Source organism: Oncorhynchus keta, unplaced genomic scaffold (assembly GCF_023373465.1).
Source record: "Oncorhynchus keta strain PuntledgeMale-10-30-2019 unplaced genomic scaffold, Oket_V2 Un_contig_5459_pilon_pilon, whole genome shotgun sequence".
Classification (NCBI taxonomy): Eukaryota; Metazoa; Chordata; class Actinopteri; order Salmoniformes; family Salmonidae; genus Oncorhynchus; species Oncorhynchus keta.
Genome location: NW_026288300.1, coordinates 13,815 through 29,689, shown reverse-complemented (window position 1 = coordinate 29,689; position 15,875 = coordinate 13,815). Strand labels below are relative to the sequence as shown.

General features: G+C 46.0%; 1 protein-coding gene and 1 long non-coding RNA gene across 6 annotated transcripts in view; both read left to right on the top strand.

Annotated features, from left to right (window-relative positions):
* Nucleotides 1-8,046, top strand: part of LOC118380050 (WW domain binding protein 1-like) — a 28,018-nt gene extending 19,972 nt beyond the window's left edge. The window contains exons 2-8 of one of the 5 annotated variants that reach the window (XM_052510247.1): nucleotides 492-533; nucleotides 1,025-1,077; nucleotides 2,157-2,201; nucleotides 3,358-3,470; nucleotides 3,936-4,083; nucleotides 4,401-4,562; nucleotides 5,311-8,046. In XM_052510247.1, the coding sequence (XP_052366207.1) occupies nucleotides 3,393-3,470; nucleotides 3,936-4,083; nucleotides 4,401-4,562; nucleotides 5,311-6,419 (1,497 nt within the window). In that variant the 5' untranslated portion in view covers nucleotides 492-533; nucleotides 1,025-1,077; nucleotides 2,157-2,201; nucleotides 3,358-3,392 and the 3' untranslated portion in view covers nucleotides 6,420-8,046. Of the gene's footprint in view, nucleotides 1-491; nucleotides 534-1,024; nucleotides 1,078-2,156; nucleotides 2,202-3,357; nucleotides 3,471-3,935; nucleotides 4,084-4,400; nucleotides 4,563-5,310 lie in introns of those variants that run through there. The other 4 variants (XM_052510250.1, XM_052510249.1, XM_052510248.1 and 1 more) reach the window with 4 other exon arrangements.
* Nucleotides 8,047-11,231: 3,185 nt separating this feature from the next.
* On the top strand, nucleotides 11,232-15,447 carry LOC127925350 (uncharacterized). Its single transcript, XR_008120593.1, has 2 exons — nucleotides 11,232-14,954; nucleotides 14,987-15,447. It is a non-coding gene; the product is annotated as an uncharacterized LOC127925350 (long non-coding RNA).
* The last annotated feature ends 428 nt before the right edge of the window (nucleotides 15,448-15,875 follow it).

Sequence of the window (15,875 nt, the reverse complement as noted above, 5' to 3'; positions counted from 1 at the left end):
AACATCCACAGGGGAATTGGGGTCAGGTATGGGCAATTCCAGTGTTATGGATGTGACATTTGCATGCAAAATCACAAACTAAATGGCTCACAGAATTGACATACAAAACGTAAACAAATGTGTGTGTATAGTACCACTGGGAGGACCATATACCCAAAATACAGACTACTAAATATTGGCACTGGGGGGACCGCATACCCCAAAAACAGACTACTAAATATTGGCACTGAGGGGACCGTATACCCAAAAAACAGACTACTAAATATTGGCTTATAGGCATTACAAATGTTAAGTGAACTGGACAAGGTTTTATGGGGAGACTGTATTTATTCGATCTATTAGCTAAACTGTAAATACAGATCGAAGGGTTGGCCTCTCTCTCTCCTCCCATTCCTTTCTTTCTCTGATGTGCAGCCTGTCTGTCAGTCAGTCAGTCTGGCTCTGCCTGTGTAAATGTCAGCTGTATTACCCCCCTCTGTTCTCTCTTGTAGATGACCATCTCCCTGCAGGGGCCGGGAGGACCAGCAGCTACGGTAAGGAGTCTAACCTTTCAATATGCAGTCATTCACAACAACCAGCACAACACATAGAAAGGAACTAGCGGAGAGAGAGAGAGAGAGAGAGAGAGAGAGAGAGAAAGAGAACACAGACTGACTAATGTGAGCGAGTAATAATTGACCTCTGCCGACAGCTCAGTGAAAAATATGTAAAGACATATTCCTCTCTCTAACAGAGAGAGAGAGAGAGAGAGAGAGAAGGGAACTAATAACAGTACAACACTGAAGATGAACTGAGAATGGAGACAAGGGAGGGAGGGAGAACTAGTTAAGAAAACATTAAGAAAAGGGGATGGAGAGAGAGAGGGAGGGAGGGGTGAAGAGAGAGAGGGAGGGAGGGGTGAAGGGAGAGAGGGAGTGTGGGGTGAAGAGACAAAGGGATGGAGGGAAGACACTAGAGGGCTAACACCCATTCTGAAAAAACAAGGAATGTTCATCTCACACTGTGTTGCTACCTGCTCTCATAGCTGCAGGGTTTCTACATATTGGATCTGCTGTTTGTCCAGCTCCTGTGAAAAAGGTGTGGTTGTGTTGTCTGTAAAACCCTCTCCTGGTATCACTAACACGCTAACTAACCTTGAAATAACACGTAAAACAGCCTCGGACTTATGTACCTATAACAAGCATCTTCAGCATGAAATCCACTATGGATTAGATAACAGGCCTCCTGCTGGCCCACAGTCTTCACTCCTGCTAGCCCACAGTCTTCACTCCTGCTGGCCCACAGTCTTCACTCCTGCTAGCCCACAGTCTTCACTCCTGCTAGCCCACAGTCTTCACTCCTGCTAGCCCACAGTCTTCACTCCTGCTGGCCCACAGTCTTCACTCCTGCTAGCCCACAGTCTTCACTCCTGCTAGCCCACAGTCTTCACTCCTGCTGGCCCACAGTCTTCACTCCTGCTAGCCCACAGTCTTCACTCCTGCTAGCCCACAGTCTTCACTCCTGCTAGCCCACAGTCTTCACTCCTGCTAGCCCACAGTCTTCACTCCTGCTAGCCCACAGTCTTCACTCCTGCTGGCCCACAGTCTTCACTCCTGCTAGCCCACAGTCTTCACTCCTGCTGGCCCACAGTCTTCACTCCTGCTGGCCCACAGTCTTCACTCCTGCTAGCCCACAGTCTTCACTCCTGCTAGCCCACAGTCTTCACTCCTGCTAGCCCACAGTCTTCACTCCTGCTAGCCCACAGTCTTCACTCCTGCTAGCCCACAGTCTTCACTCCTGCTAGCCCACAGTCTTCACTCCTGCTAACCCACAGTCTTCACTCCTGCTAGCCCACAGTCTTCACTCCTGCTGGCCCACAGTCTTCACTCCTGCTAGCCCACATTCTTCACTCCTGCTAGCCCACAGTCTTCACTCCTGCTAGCCCACAGTCTTCACTCCTGCTAGCCCACAGTCTTCACTCCTGCTAGCCCACAGTCTTCACTCCTGCTAGCCCACATTCTTCACTCCTGCTAGCCCACGGTCATGTGGATGTTTTGGTCAAAGTGTCAAACCAGTAGCCTAGTGATTCAGCGGTTTTACATTACACGTCAACGATGATGAATGTGTGGAAAGACCAGATTAAGACTTCCTAGATAACGTTTATTTTCTCATTGCAGACGACTGTGTCTCCAAAGGGTTCAGACATGGGAACCATCAACAAGGTTAGAGATGTATTCAGTTTATGTCTGCTATCCACTGTTTCTCAATAAAACATACAGTGCATTTGGAAAGTATTCAGACCCCTTGACCTTTTCCACATTTTCTTACATTACAGCCATATTCTAAAATAGATTAAATAGTTATTCCCACTCGTCAATCTACACACAACACCCCATAATGACAAAACAAAAACTGGTTTTTAGAAATGTTTGCTAATTTATAAAAAATGTAAAAAAATTACACAAGTATTCAGACCCTTTACGCAGTACTTTGTTGAAGCACCTTTGTCAGTTATTACAGCCTCAAGTCTTCTTGGGTATGATGCTACAAGCTTGGTACACCTGTATTTGGGGAGTTTCTCCCATTTTTCTCTTCAGATACTCTCAAGCTCTGTCAGGTTGGATGTGGAGCGTCACTGCACAGTTATTTTCAGCTCTCTCCAGAGATGTTCGATCAGTTTCAAGTCCGGGCTCTGGCTGGGCCACCCAAGGACACATCTCCACAGCATGATGCTGCCACCACCATGATTCACCGTAGGGATGGTGCCAGGTTTCCTCCAGACGTGACGATTGTTATTCAGGCCAAAGAGTTCAATCTTGGTTTCAATTAGACCAGAGAATCTTGTTTCTCATGGTCTGAGAGTTCTTTAGGTGCCTTTTGCCAAACTCCAAGAAGGCTGTCATGTGCCTTTTACTGAGGAGGGGCTTCTGTCTGGCCACTCTACCATAAAGGCCTGATTGGTGGAGTGCTGCAGAGATGGTTGTCCTTCTGGAAGGTTCTCCCATCTCCACAGAGGAACACTGGAGCTCTGTCAGAGTGACCATCAGGTTCTTGGTCACCTCCCTGACGAAGGCCCTTCTCTCCTGATTGCTCAGTTTGGCCGGGCGGCCAGCTCTAGGAAGAGTGGTGGTTCTAAACTTCTTCCATTTAAGAATGATGGAGGCCACTGTGTTTTTGGGGACCTTCAATGCTGCAGACATCTTTTGCTACCCTTCCCCAGATCTGTGCCTCGACACAATCCTGTCTCTGAACTCTACAGACAATTCCTTCGACCTCATGGCTTGGTTTTTGCTCTGACATGCACTGTCAACTGTGGAATCTTATATAGAGAGGTGTGTGCTTTTCCAAATCATGTCCAATCAATTTAACTTTCCACAGGTGGACTCCAATCAAGTTGTCGAAACATCTCAAGGATGATCAATGGAAACAGGATGCATCTGAGCTCAATTTCGAGTCTCATAACAAAGGGTCTGAATACTTATGTAAATAAGGTATTTCTGTTTTATATTTTATATATTTTTTCAAATAATTTTTCTAACATTTCACTTTTCACACTTTGTCATTATGAGGTATTGTGTGTAGATTGATGGAGGAAATGTTTTTTATTGAATCCATTTTAGAATAAGGCTGTAATGTATCAAAATGTGGAAAAACGGAATGGGTCTGAATACTTTCCGAATGCACTGTGTATGCCTGGTTAAGTAAAGGTAATGAATACATTTTTGTTTGACGCTACCACATCTGAGCCACTCAACTATTCAAGGGTTTGATGACTAGTTAAGTAGTTAAATCAGATGAGATGGTGCTGGGCTGGAACAAAAAAGTGCAACCCTGGGGGGTACTCGTCTCCAACCCCACAACTGGAAATTTGAGAAACACCCTGCTCTAGCTAAACGACCATGTTGTTGTTGTTGTTTACCATGTACGTTGTTGTCATGTCATGTCTTGTCCACTAGGGGGTGAAGGACCAAGCTGGCTCAGGCAGCCAGCCCATGCTCAGTCATAAGTACTGCCCTGGTGTCAACAACAACCCAGGCTACCTGTGTGAGACCGGCCACTGCTGTGGGGAGACAGGATGCTGCACCTACTACTACGAGCTGTGGTGTGAGTAACAACCAGTCGATACCAGCCAAGAGGCTAGTCTTGTCAGCATTTGCTGTCACACAGCTATACCGATGCATTGTGGTATGTAACCAGACCAGATCGGGAGTTTAACATGAGCAAGCCCTTAAGGCTGGTCCTATGGTCAAACTGTGGACAGTTTGTCTTATTACGGTATAATAAATATCCATTTATAAAAGCTTTTTCAATGTGATTATGCAACAGTATAGCTACCAGAGGCTGTTCAATAATTGGGATTAATAAAGTTGCTTGAATTCAATTCAGTATTGCCAGTGTCTCTGTGTGTCTGTATCCTGCAGGGTTCTGGCTGCTGTGGACCATCGTGATTCTGTTCAGCTGTTGCTGTGCCTACCGCCACCGGCGGGCCAAGCTGCGTGTCCAGCAGCAGCAGAGACAGAGGGAGATCAACCTGATCGCCTACCACGGAGCCTGCAACTACCCTGCGTCCATGTTGGACCTCAGTACGTATAGCTACGGTCGCCTCTCTCCCCGGTCCTTTCATTGTCTGCGTCACCTTATCGTCTTATTAGCAGAACCTGGGTTCAAATAGTATTTGAAATGTTTGCTCATTTGCTTGAGTCTGTCTAGGGTGACAGACTTTTGGGACTCTTCCATTGGCTGCATTGTGCCAGGGAAGGTCAAGGAAGTACAACTTATAGCCCCGATGCAGTCTTCTTAATTTTATTTTCAAATGTAAACAACTCCGGATATATTTTTTTATAATTTGTTTTCCCGAGCCTCCTTTTGCCATTGAAATGCTCAGTTTGATTGTGTGGGCGTCTTGATACAAATGTTAATTTACAGTATTTACATACTGGCGGATAGGAGTGTCTAGACTCTAGAGCCTCTAGAGTACCTCTTCAAAGTAGGAGGATACATACGCAAATAAAAGATGACTAGTCATTGGTCAGAATAATCAGATCTGATTGTGAAGTCATGATCTGGGCCAAAAACTCCATCTCGCCTGAACAGGCTGAAATTCCAGGATTTCTTTTCAAACAGCTCTTACACAAAAATGGCATCATAATTTTCTCAATTTCAGAGTGTCATTTCAACCTCATAGTGTGGAAGTATCATTAAAAAAACAGGACTTTTGAATGCGCTGCACAATGACTATTTTGGAGTTTGGTGTCTCAGTCCCTATTGCTGGTCATGTAACCCTAGTGGTTAGGAGATGAAATTGATTATCTGTCATGTGTTATACTGTAGGTTTCCTGGCCTCCTTCAAGCTGCCGTCCTATGAGGAGGTGGCAGCCCAGCCCCCCTCACCCCCTCCATCCTACAGCTCCGTCTTTGCTCTGCAGGGGGCAATGGGGGGCGCCACCGCTTACACAGCCACCCCTTACGGTTCAGCCTACCCCCATCACCACCAGCAACAACCCCTTGGCCCTCCCTCCTACTTGGTTAGCTCCAGGCCGGGCCCAAGCGGTGCCGGTGGTGGCCTGACCTCATCTCAGAGTTCAGACAACTACACCAGCTGCTCCTGCGAGTCCTGCTCCCTCCTCACCTCCCCATCCAGCACCTCCTTCTCTGTCCAGGTGACCTACGAGACGGATAATACCAGCCATGCCTCCACGCCCGGTAGCGAGGTTGGAGGAGGAGGGAGGGAGGTCCTGAGAGGCTTCCCCAGGGAGGGTTCATCTCTGGAGGGAGTTGTGTCTGCCAGGTCCCCTTTGTCTCCTGGAGGATATCCAGCTCCTCCTCTGCCCCCTCCTCCACCTGAACTTCTACCTACACCTTCTCCCACAACGTCTTCTCCTCTCCCTCCTACTCTCCCCCCTCCCAAACTATCTTCTCCCTCTCCACTTCCTCCTCCACATCATCCGCCACTCCCTCCACTCATCCTTATGGACCCCCTGGCTGTGCTGGCTGAGCAGAGAGGGGTAGAGGGCGGCCTGAGTGAGGGTGGGGTCACAGAGAGACAGAGCCCTTCCATCCTCTCTCCCCCCAAGCCCACCCAGTCTCCCCCCAAACACGCCCTCTTCTCCACCAACGTGGACTTCTTCGAGCCCGTGGAGAAAGAGAAGAGAGAGGAAGAGGAGGGGGAAGAGGAGGATGAGGATCATTTCCGTCACCGCCGGCTCACAGGCGACTCCGGCATCGAAGTGTGCCGCTGCCAAGTGAAGAGCGAGGAAGAGGATGTGGAGAAGAAGGTGGAAGAAGATCAAGTTGGAGGAGGGGATGGAGAGGAGGGGGCGGATTCCCTCCATGACAGTGTGGACTGTTCCCTCCGAGCGCAGCAGGTCTCCCAGTGTGGCCACGCCTCCTCGGCCATCCCCAGGGGCGGGGACGCCATCATCACCGTGGAGTCGTCATGAGGACAGCCAACGAGGGCCAAATAATTTGGTCAGGTGACCAAAACTCACTTGACTGACAACAAATGGAGCCAATGGAGCTTAAAAGTGTTTACTTTGACCCAGTAGCACCCCCTACTGTTCAAACCAGGAAGGAAGCCAAGGCCCACATCAACTAGTATGGGCCTGCTTGTGTTAACGGCTTACTGTAGTAATGTGAAGTCACCATAGTAACACAGAGGAAGAGGATCATCACAGCCTTCTAATTGAAAGGAGGAAGGAAGTCGTTACAGAGGGAGTCGGACAGTTTATCTGTGTTGATCTTTCTGACGGTCATTATCATTCTGTCCCAATGCGCTGCCACCGGGAACAAAGACACCTTTTATTATTTCTCAAAGTGCAGAAACCAATGCTGCAGTGAAACTGCTAATTATACTCTCTCTCGCTCTCTCTTTCTGTCTCTCCGTCTTTCTGTCTCTCTCTCCCTCTCTCCCTTTCTGTCTCTCTCTCTCCCTCTCTGTCTCTCTTTCATCACAGGAAGAGGAGCAACAGCTGCATGAGACAGTATAAAGTCAGCATAATGTTCACACAGTCTCGCTCGCACACACACACACACACACACACACACACACACACACACACACACACACACACACACACACACACACACACACACACACACACACACACACACACACACACACACACACACACACACACACACACTGTTGACTGTCCACCTGCTGTGTCTGAAGCTCTGCTGCACCTGCCCTTTTGCTTTTCAAAATTACCTCCCACTTTCTTCCTCTCCCATCCTCCCATCAGAGTACTGTTAGCTCCTCTTCTCTTCTCCTCCTCTCCTCCTCTCCCATCCTCCCATCAGAGTACTGTTAGCTGCTCTTCTCTTCTCCTCCTCTCCTCCTCTCCCATCCTCCCATCAGAGTACTGTTAGCTCCTCTTCTCTTCTCCTCCTCTCCTCCTCTCCCATCCTTCCATCAGAGTACTGTTAGCTCCTCTTCTCCTCCTCTCCTCCTCTCCCATCCTCCCATCAGAGTACTGTTAGCTGCTCTTCTCTTCTCCTCCTCTCCTCCTCTCCCATCCTCCCATCAGAGTACTGTTAGCTCCTCTTCTCTTCTCCTCCTCTCCTCCTCTCCCATCCTCCCATCAGAGTACTGTTAGCTCCTCTTCTCCTCCTCTCCTCCTCTCCCATCCTCCCATCAGAGTACTGTTAGCTCCTCTTCTCTTCTCCTCCTCTCCTCCTCTCCCATCCTCCCATCAGAGTACTGTTAGCTGCTCTTCTCTTCTCCTCCTCTCCTCCTCTCCCATCCTCCCATCAGAGTACTGTTAGCTCCTCTTCTCCTCCTCTCCTCCTCTCCCATCCTCCCATCAGAGTACTGTTAGCTCCTCTTCTCCTCCTCTCCTCCTCTCCCATCCTCCCATCAGAGTACTGTTAGCTGCTCTTCTCTTCTCCTCCTCTCCTCCTCTCCCATCCTCCCATCAGAGTACTGTTAGCTCCTCTTCTCTTCTCCTCCTCTCCTCCTCTCCCATCCTCCCATCAGAGTACTGTTAGCTCCTCTTCTCCTCCTCTCCTCCTCTCCCATCCTCCCATCAGAGTACTGTTAGCTGCTCTTCTCTTCTCCTCCTCTCTCCTCCTCCCCATCCTCCCATCAGAGTACTGTTAGCTGCTCTCTCTTCTCTCCTCCTCTCCTCCTCTCCCATCCTCCCATCAGAGTACTGTTAGCTCCTCTTCTCCTCCTCTCCTCCTCTCCCATCCTCCCATCAGAGTACTGTTAGCTCCTCTTCTCCTCCTCTCCTCCTCTCCCATCCTCCCATCCTGTTAGCTCCTCCTCCTCCTCTCCTCCTCTCCCATCCTCCCATCAGAGTACTGTTAGCTCCTCTTCTCCTCCTCTCCTCCTCTCCCATCCTCCCATCAGAGTACTGTTAGCTGCTCTTCTCTTCTCCTCCTCTCCTCCTCTCTCATCCTCCCATCAGAGTACTGTTAGCTCCTCTTCTCTTCTCCTCCTCTCCTCCTCTCCCATCCTTCCATCAGAGTACTGTTAGCTCCTCTTCTCCTCCTCTCCTCCTCTCCCATCCTCCCATCAGAGTACTGTTAGCTGCTCTTCTCTTCTCCTCCTCTCCTCCTCTCCCATCCTCCCATCAGAGTACTGTTAGCTCCTCTTCTCTTCTCCTCCTCTCCTCCTCTCCCATCCTCCCATCAGAGTACTGTTAGCTCCTCTTCTCCTCCTCTCCTCCTCTCCCATCCTCCCATCAGAGTACTGTTAGCTCCTCTTCTCCTCCTCTCCTCCTCTCCCATCCTCCCATCAGAGTACTGTTAGCTGCTCTTCTCTTCTCCTCCTCTCCTCCTCTCCCATCCTCCCATCAGAGTACTGTTAGCTCCTCTTCTCCTCCTCTCCTCCTCTCCCATCCTCCCATCAGAGTACTGTTAGCTGCTCTTCTCTTCTCCTCCTCTCCTCCTCTCCCATCCTCCCATCAGAGTACTGTTAGCTCCTCTTCTCTTCTCCTCCTCTCCTCCTCTCCCATCCTCCCATCAGAGTACTGTTAGCTCCTCTTCTCTTCTCCTCCTCTCCTCCTCTCCCATCCTTCCATCAGAGTACTGTTAGCTCCTCTTCTCCTCCTCTCCTCCTCTCCCATCCCTCTCTCTCAGAGCAGCCTGCGTTTGACGAGGGCCAGTGGTTGATGTTGCTGTTGGATGTACAGTCATTGACAAGGTGAGACTGGGTCTAGTCTAGTTACAAGCTGGTACAGACTGACCTCGCTGTCTGACACTCACATTGACCTGTTGTTGCGCTGCTGCTCGGACGATCGGCAATCTGCAAGGCAATAATGATATGAACAATGATTATGACGATGGACAAGAGCCAGTGAAATCACTCCAAGACTGTCTGACTGTCCGTTGGATTCTGAGTGGTCAGTGACAAGAATATGAACACTGAGAAAGAGGTGGTGTGTACAGTTACAACACGCCAAGACTTTGCGTTGGTTTTCTAATACGTATTCTAGTGCTGTTTCACTGTTAGCTGATAGTACACATCCAGACTTTGTCCTATTCTGACATTTCTAAAGAGGAATTGTGGTGTGTATTTCTCCCAAGGTTTAGAACTATGTACCATGTGAACTGATCTTAGTGTGCTCTCTACCCAATCTACGCCATCTTCTCTCTGTCCTCTTCGATGGAGTTTCCTTATCTGCTCAATTGCTCATTCAACAGCCTAACTCTAACTTTAAACCTTCACCTATGATATTGAATGTAATCATTTGCATATTAGCAACACCAAGCAAAGGAAGTGAAATGGAAAACTTTAACTGGAAATGAAGTGCTAACTGGACGAAGGACTGTTAATATCAGAAGTTACAGCTTTGATTTCAAGGCATTGCACTTGATTTTCGTCATCTGTATTGAAGTGCCCCTTTTGTCGTGACCTAGACTGTTTCATCCTAAATAGTTCCCTCTCCCATATTGTCCTAGACCTAGAGTGAATGGAGGAGTTGTTTTGTGAGCTTTTCAAACTGGAACCGTGTCAGGGCTTTCTCTCGTGTGCTTTGGTGTTGTGTGTTTATGTTCATTTTTAATAATCATGAATCATTTATTTTTTCATTCAACAGAACCATTTTACCATAATCGCCTAAGGATTGTTACAGATTGAGTACTCACTAGTCAATTACAGAATGACTCAATTTAAACAGCGATCAAAACATACTGCCGAATGTTATTGTGCTGAACAGGCGTAGTGTGAAAATGAGACAAATCACAGCTTTCATTTCATGTTGTTGTTATTGTCACATATATAGTTATCTGAAGGCTACATTTAGTTTCTCTGGTAACAAGCAGTGGCTTCATACTGTAGGAATGGTTGCCATGGATTTCCCATGTACTGAGTCTTTTTTGAGACCCAAGCCTGACTTCAAAGCTATTGACCTCTAGATTGGCTCAAAGCTACAGTAGATTGATTTTAATACTGTAACCAGTTGGACTATTCTCTGCGACTAGCATCAAGGTGATGATGGAGATCTTGTTATCTGGGCTGGAGAAATAGCATGTTAACTCTTAGTGTGACTACAACCACAGACAGGAGATGATCCTTGCATTTCATTTTCTACATCTCTCTTTCACCACTATGTGTGCATGTGTGTGTGTTTATGTGTGTGTGCATGTGTGTGTGTTTATGTGTGTGTGCATGGGTGTGTGTTTATGTGTGTGTGCATGGGTGTGTGTTTATGTGTGTGTGCATGGGTGTGTGTTTATGTGTGTGTGCATGGGTGTGTGTTTGTGTAAAGCTCTTATTCGGCAGCTTATGTATAATTACAGTTATTGCTGATGAGTCACTCGCTCCCACTGGCTCATTCACCTGGGTGGACATTTCTGGGAAAATGTTTTTTTTTTATACCACATTTCCATGTTCAGACATCCTGTATGGTTAAAGAAAACATTGTGTACGTGTAAACGGTGGGACTCAGAGACTCACAAAGCATGATGTCATGTCATCACGTCAGTCAGTGCAGCCGCATAGCTGAGCGTGGGGTGGGGGGTGGGGGAGATAGATAGGGGGAGAGGGAGAGAGACTGGGGAGGGAGAGAGATGGGGAGAGAACAAGAGAGAGGGGTGGAGAGAGAGTAAGGAAAAGAAAATGGCATATATTTTTATATATTTTAACAAGAGAGGGGGAGAGTGAGAGGGGGAGAGTGAGAGGGGAGAGAGAGAGAGAGAGTGGGAGGGGGAAGAGAGAGGGGGAGAGAGAGGGGAGAGAGGGGGAAAGAGAGAGTGGGAGAGGGGGGGAGAGGGGGGAAAGAGAGAGGGAGAGAAAGGGGGGAGAGGGGGGAGAGAGAGAGCGATAAAGAGAGAGAGAGAGAGAGAGAGAGATCATGAACAGCCAGTGGGCTCATTGCTCATCTGTGTCTTGCTGACGGAGAGGCTGTTTTTCATGACTAAGTATTTGGGTTCTCCTATGTTATGTAGTACTGTCCTATGTGTGGTTGTCTTCTAGTCGTATACCCAAACCCATGTTCAGCAGTACTATTTCAGCAGTCTCTTTTTTAAAGATACTCACAGTACAACTATGAAACCCATGTTCAGCAGTACTATTTCAGCAGTCTCGTTTTTAAAGATACTCACAGTACAACTATGAAACCCATGTTCAGCAGTACTATTTCAGCAGTCTCTTTTTTAAAGATACTCACAGTACAACTATGAAACCCATGTTCAGCAGTACTATTTCAGCAGTCTCGTTTTTAAAGATACTCACAGTACAACTATGAAATCCGAGACGTGCAAAAGAAAAGGTACATGTTTAGCAATAGAATGGCATTAACTGTTACCCCTTCATCTGATCATTATAGTTTGAAAACTGGTTGTAATCAAGTTGTAAACCTGTTATAATGACAACATTTACCTGTCGATAGTGATCAATGACTTGTGAAACTGCATTTTAATAAGAACCATGTCTGTTTCAAAGGTACCTTTTAACTACAGGTCTCAGACCAGCTGACTCGACCCCCACTCCTAATCTTAACCATTGGGACATGAGAAGCAAAGCTGACCTCAGAGCAGCTCCTTTTTGTGACTATGACCATTTCTTTTGCCTTGTCAGCTGCCAGTTGTATCCTATGAACAGTATGCTACTTCTAGCCTGGTCCCCTATCTGTTTGTGCTGTCTTCTCAGATCTGGAACCAGGCTATGCCCCCCCCCCCTGCCCAGTCCCTTTGTTGATAGGCCAAGGCAAAATGTCAGACTGTTACCTCGCCGAGTTATTTTGACTGCGAATGGATGTTGACCCTTTTTTTCTGATACTATATAGCCTCCTCTATATTTGTACTACTAGCTACTACCTTTATTTTGTATACCCTGAGAATTTAATGAGAAGCATTGGTACAGTAGTGCCAAGTTCATTTTGTGGAAAGCTGGGTCATATTCATTAGGGCGCACCGTAGCAAAATGTTTTGCAATGGGGGGCGACAAGTGTTTCTTATTGGCCAAAAGAAGGAAGACCTTCTCTGTTTCAGTCCATTTTCTACAGCTTGGTATATAATGAATATGACACTGTTGGGCCAGGATGTCTTAAGACTGTTGGTTTTGCTCCAGGCAGGGAAGAATGTCTCACGTTTCACTGACTTCCTAATATGGATGCTGCACTATCCTGCCATTGACTGACAGCAGGCTTTAGCAACTACAGTTGAAGTTGGAAGTTTACATACACTTAGGTTGGAGTCATTAAAACTCGTTTTTCAACCACTCTACAAATTTCTTGTTAACAAACTATAGTTTTGGCAAGTCGGTTAGGACATTTACTGTGTGCATGACACAAGTCATTTTTCCAACAATTGTTTAGATACATTATTTCACATATAATTCACTGTATCACAATTCCAGTGGGTCAGAAGTTTACATACACTAAGTTGACTGTGCCTTTAAAGAGCTTGGAAAATTCCAGAAAATGATGTCATGGCTTTACAAGCTTCTGATAGGCTAATTGACAGCCTTGAGTCAATTAGAGGTGTACCTGTGGATGTATTTCAAGGCCTACTTTCAAATTCAGTGTCTCTTTTCTTGACATCATGGGAAAAGAAAGAAATCAGCCAAGACCTCAGAAAAGACATGTAGACCTCCACAAGTCTGGTTCATCATTGGGAGCAATTTACAAACGCCTGAAGGTACCATGTTCATCTGTACAAACAATAGTACGCAAGTATTAACATCATGGGACCACGCAGCCGTCATACCGCTCAGGAAGGAGACTGTTCTGTGTCCTAGAGATGAACGTATTATGGTGCGAAAAGTGCAAATCAATCCCAGAACAACAGCAAAGGACCTTGTGATGATCCTGGAGGAAACAGACGAGTCCTATATCGACATAACCTGAAAGGCCCCTCAGCAAGGAAGAAGCCACTGCTCCAAACCGCCATAAAAAGCCAGACTACGGTTTGCAACTGCAAATGGGGACGAAGATCGTACTTTATGGAGAAATGTCCTCTGGTCTGATGAAACAAAAATAGAACTGTTTGGCCATATTGACCATCGTTATGTTTGGAGGGAAAGGGGGAGGCTTGCAAGCCGAAGAACACCATCCCAACGATGAAGCACGGGGGTGGCAGCAATATGTTGTGGGGGTGCTTTGCTGCAGGAGGGACTGGTGCACTTCACAAAATAGATGGCATCATGAGGAATGAAAATTATATTGAAGCAACATCACAAGACATAAGTCAGGAAGTTAAAGCTTGGTTGCAAATGTGTCTTCCAAATGGACAATGACCCCAAGCATGCTTCCAAAGTTGTGGCAAAATGGCTTAAGGACAACAAAGTCAAGGTATTGGAGTGGCCATCACAAAACCCTGACTTCAACCCTATAGAACATTTGTGGGCAGAACTGAAAAATCGTGTGCGAGTAAGGAGGGCTACAAACCTGACTCAGTTACACCAGCTCTGTCAGGAGGAATGGGCCACAATTCACCTAACTTATTGTGGGAAACTTGTGGAAGGCTACCCGAAATGTTTGACCCAAGTTAAACAATTTAAAGACAATGGTACCAAATATTAATTGAGTGTATGTAAACTTCTGACCCACTGGGAATGTGATGAAATATAATAATTAATTATCTCTACTATTATTCTGACATTTCACATTCTTAAAATAAAGTGGTGATCCTAACTGAATTCTTACTACGATTAAATGTCAGGAATTGTGAAAAACTGAGTTTAAATGTATTTGGCTAAGGTGTATGTAAACTTCCGACTTCAACTGTATGTGATATACACTGAGAGTACAAAACATTAAGAACACCTTCCTAATATTGAGTCCCCTCCTATGTTGACTCCAATGATTCCCACAGTTGTGTCAAGTTGGCTGGATGTCCTTTGGGTGGTGGGCCGTTCTTAATACACACAGGAAATTGTTGAGCGTGAAAAACCCAACAGCGTTGTGCCTGGCACCTACTACCATACCCTGTTCAAAGGTACTTCAAACTTTTGTCTTGCCCATTCAATCTCTAAATGGTATACATACACAATACATGTCTCAATTGGCTCACCTGAATTCACCTGGTCAGTCTTTGTCATGGAAAGAGCAGGTGTTCATAATGTTTTGTACACTCAGGGTTCATGAAGCCATAGCAACTATGTGATATACATGTAGCTATAGCAACTATGTGATCTACATGTAGCTATAGCAACTATGTGATATACATGTAGCTATAGCAACTATGTGATATACATGTAGCTATAGCAACTATGTGATATACATGTAGCTATAGCAACTATGTGATATACATGTAGCTATAGCAACTATGTGACTGTTAGTTCATTATATTGAACAATGTGTATTCCTTGAGGGTATGCTACTGTACAAGTAATTGTAATTCTGTCTCTTTTGTCTATCATGCATGTTTGGTTCTGAGAGAGAAGGTTGACAGCACTGTCACCAGTGTAACTGTATGTATCATCATTGCAGCTATTGATTATAATAAACATATTAATGATGAAGATATTGATTATAATAAACATATTAATGATAAAGCTATTGATTATAATAAACATATTCATGATGAAGGTATTGATTATAAAAACATATTCATGATGAAGGTATTGATTATAATAAACATATTAATGATAAAGCTATTGATTATAATAGGCTTCCTAAAGCTTAACGCTTGTTGATGGTGGTATTTGTTAATTTGATGCTATTGTCCGTTGACCAGTCTCAGCCCCTTTTTCAGAAACGTGACATTATGAATATCTCATTGGTTCATTCTGTATTCCCTGTGTGTAGCAAATATACAGACTAATGACATGGTGATTTCTAATCCATCTCTCGGTGTAACACATGCTACAACTGTACTCTGACGTTGTTGACCTGGTTCTTTTCTATCTCAACCAGTGCTTTTTCAGATGCTTCATTGCGTATTAGGTTGAATATTTATGTCACTCTCACCTACAGGTCCTGGTTTTGACCATATTGCACTTGGTTGTCCACAATGATTATTATGAAACAAACTGTGGATTTTGTGTGGAAATAAATGTTGCAAAGTGCTGCACAAACTCTAGTCTAGGTGCACGTTTTTATTTGCTTGCACAGCATTGAACATGGATGAGAATGGCGCCGGAGGAGATGGCTGCCTTTTTACGGGCTCTATCAGGAATCAAGGTAAGAACCAAGTGCAGACTGTGTGAAGTAACAATGTCATTATGACAGGTCACGGCAGGCAAGGGTCGATATTCCAGAGTAGTAGCAAGGTACTGGACGGCAGGCAGGGTCAGGGACGGGCAGAATGGTCAGGAGGGATGGTACAGGGTCAGGACAGGCAAGGGTCAAAAACCAGGAGGACGAGAAAAAGAGAGGCTGGGAAAAGACAGGAGCTGACAGGACGAACGTTGGTAAGCTTGACAAACAAGACAAACTGGCCACAGACAAACAGAAAACACAGGTATAAATACACAGGGGATAATGGGGAAGATGGGTGACACCTGGAGG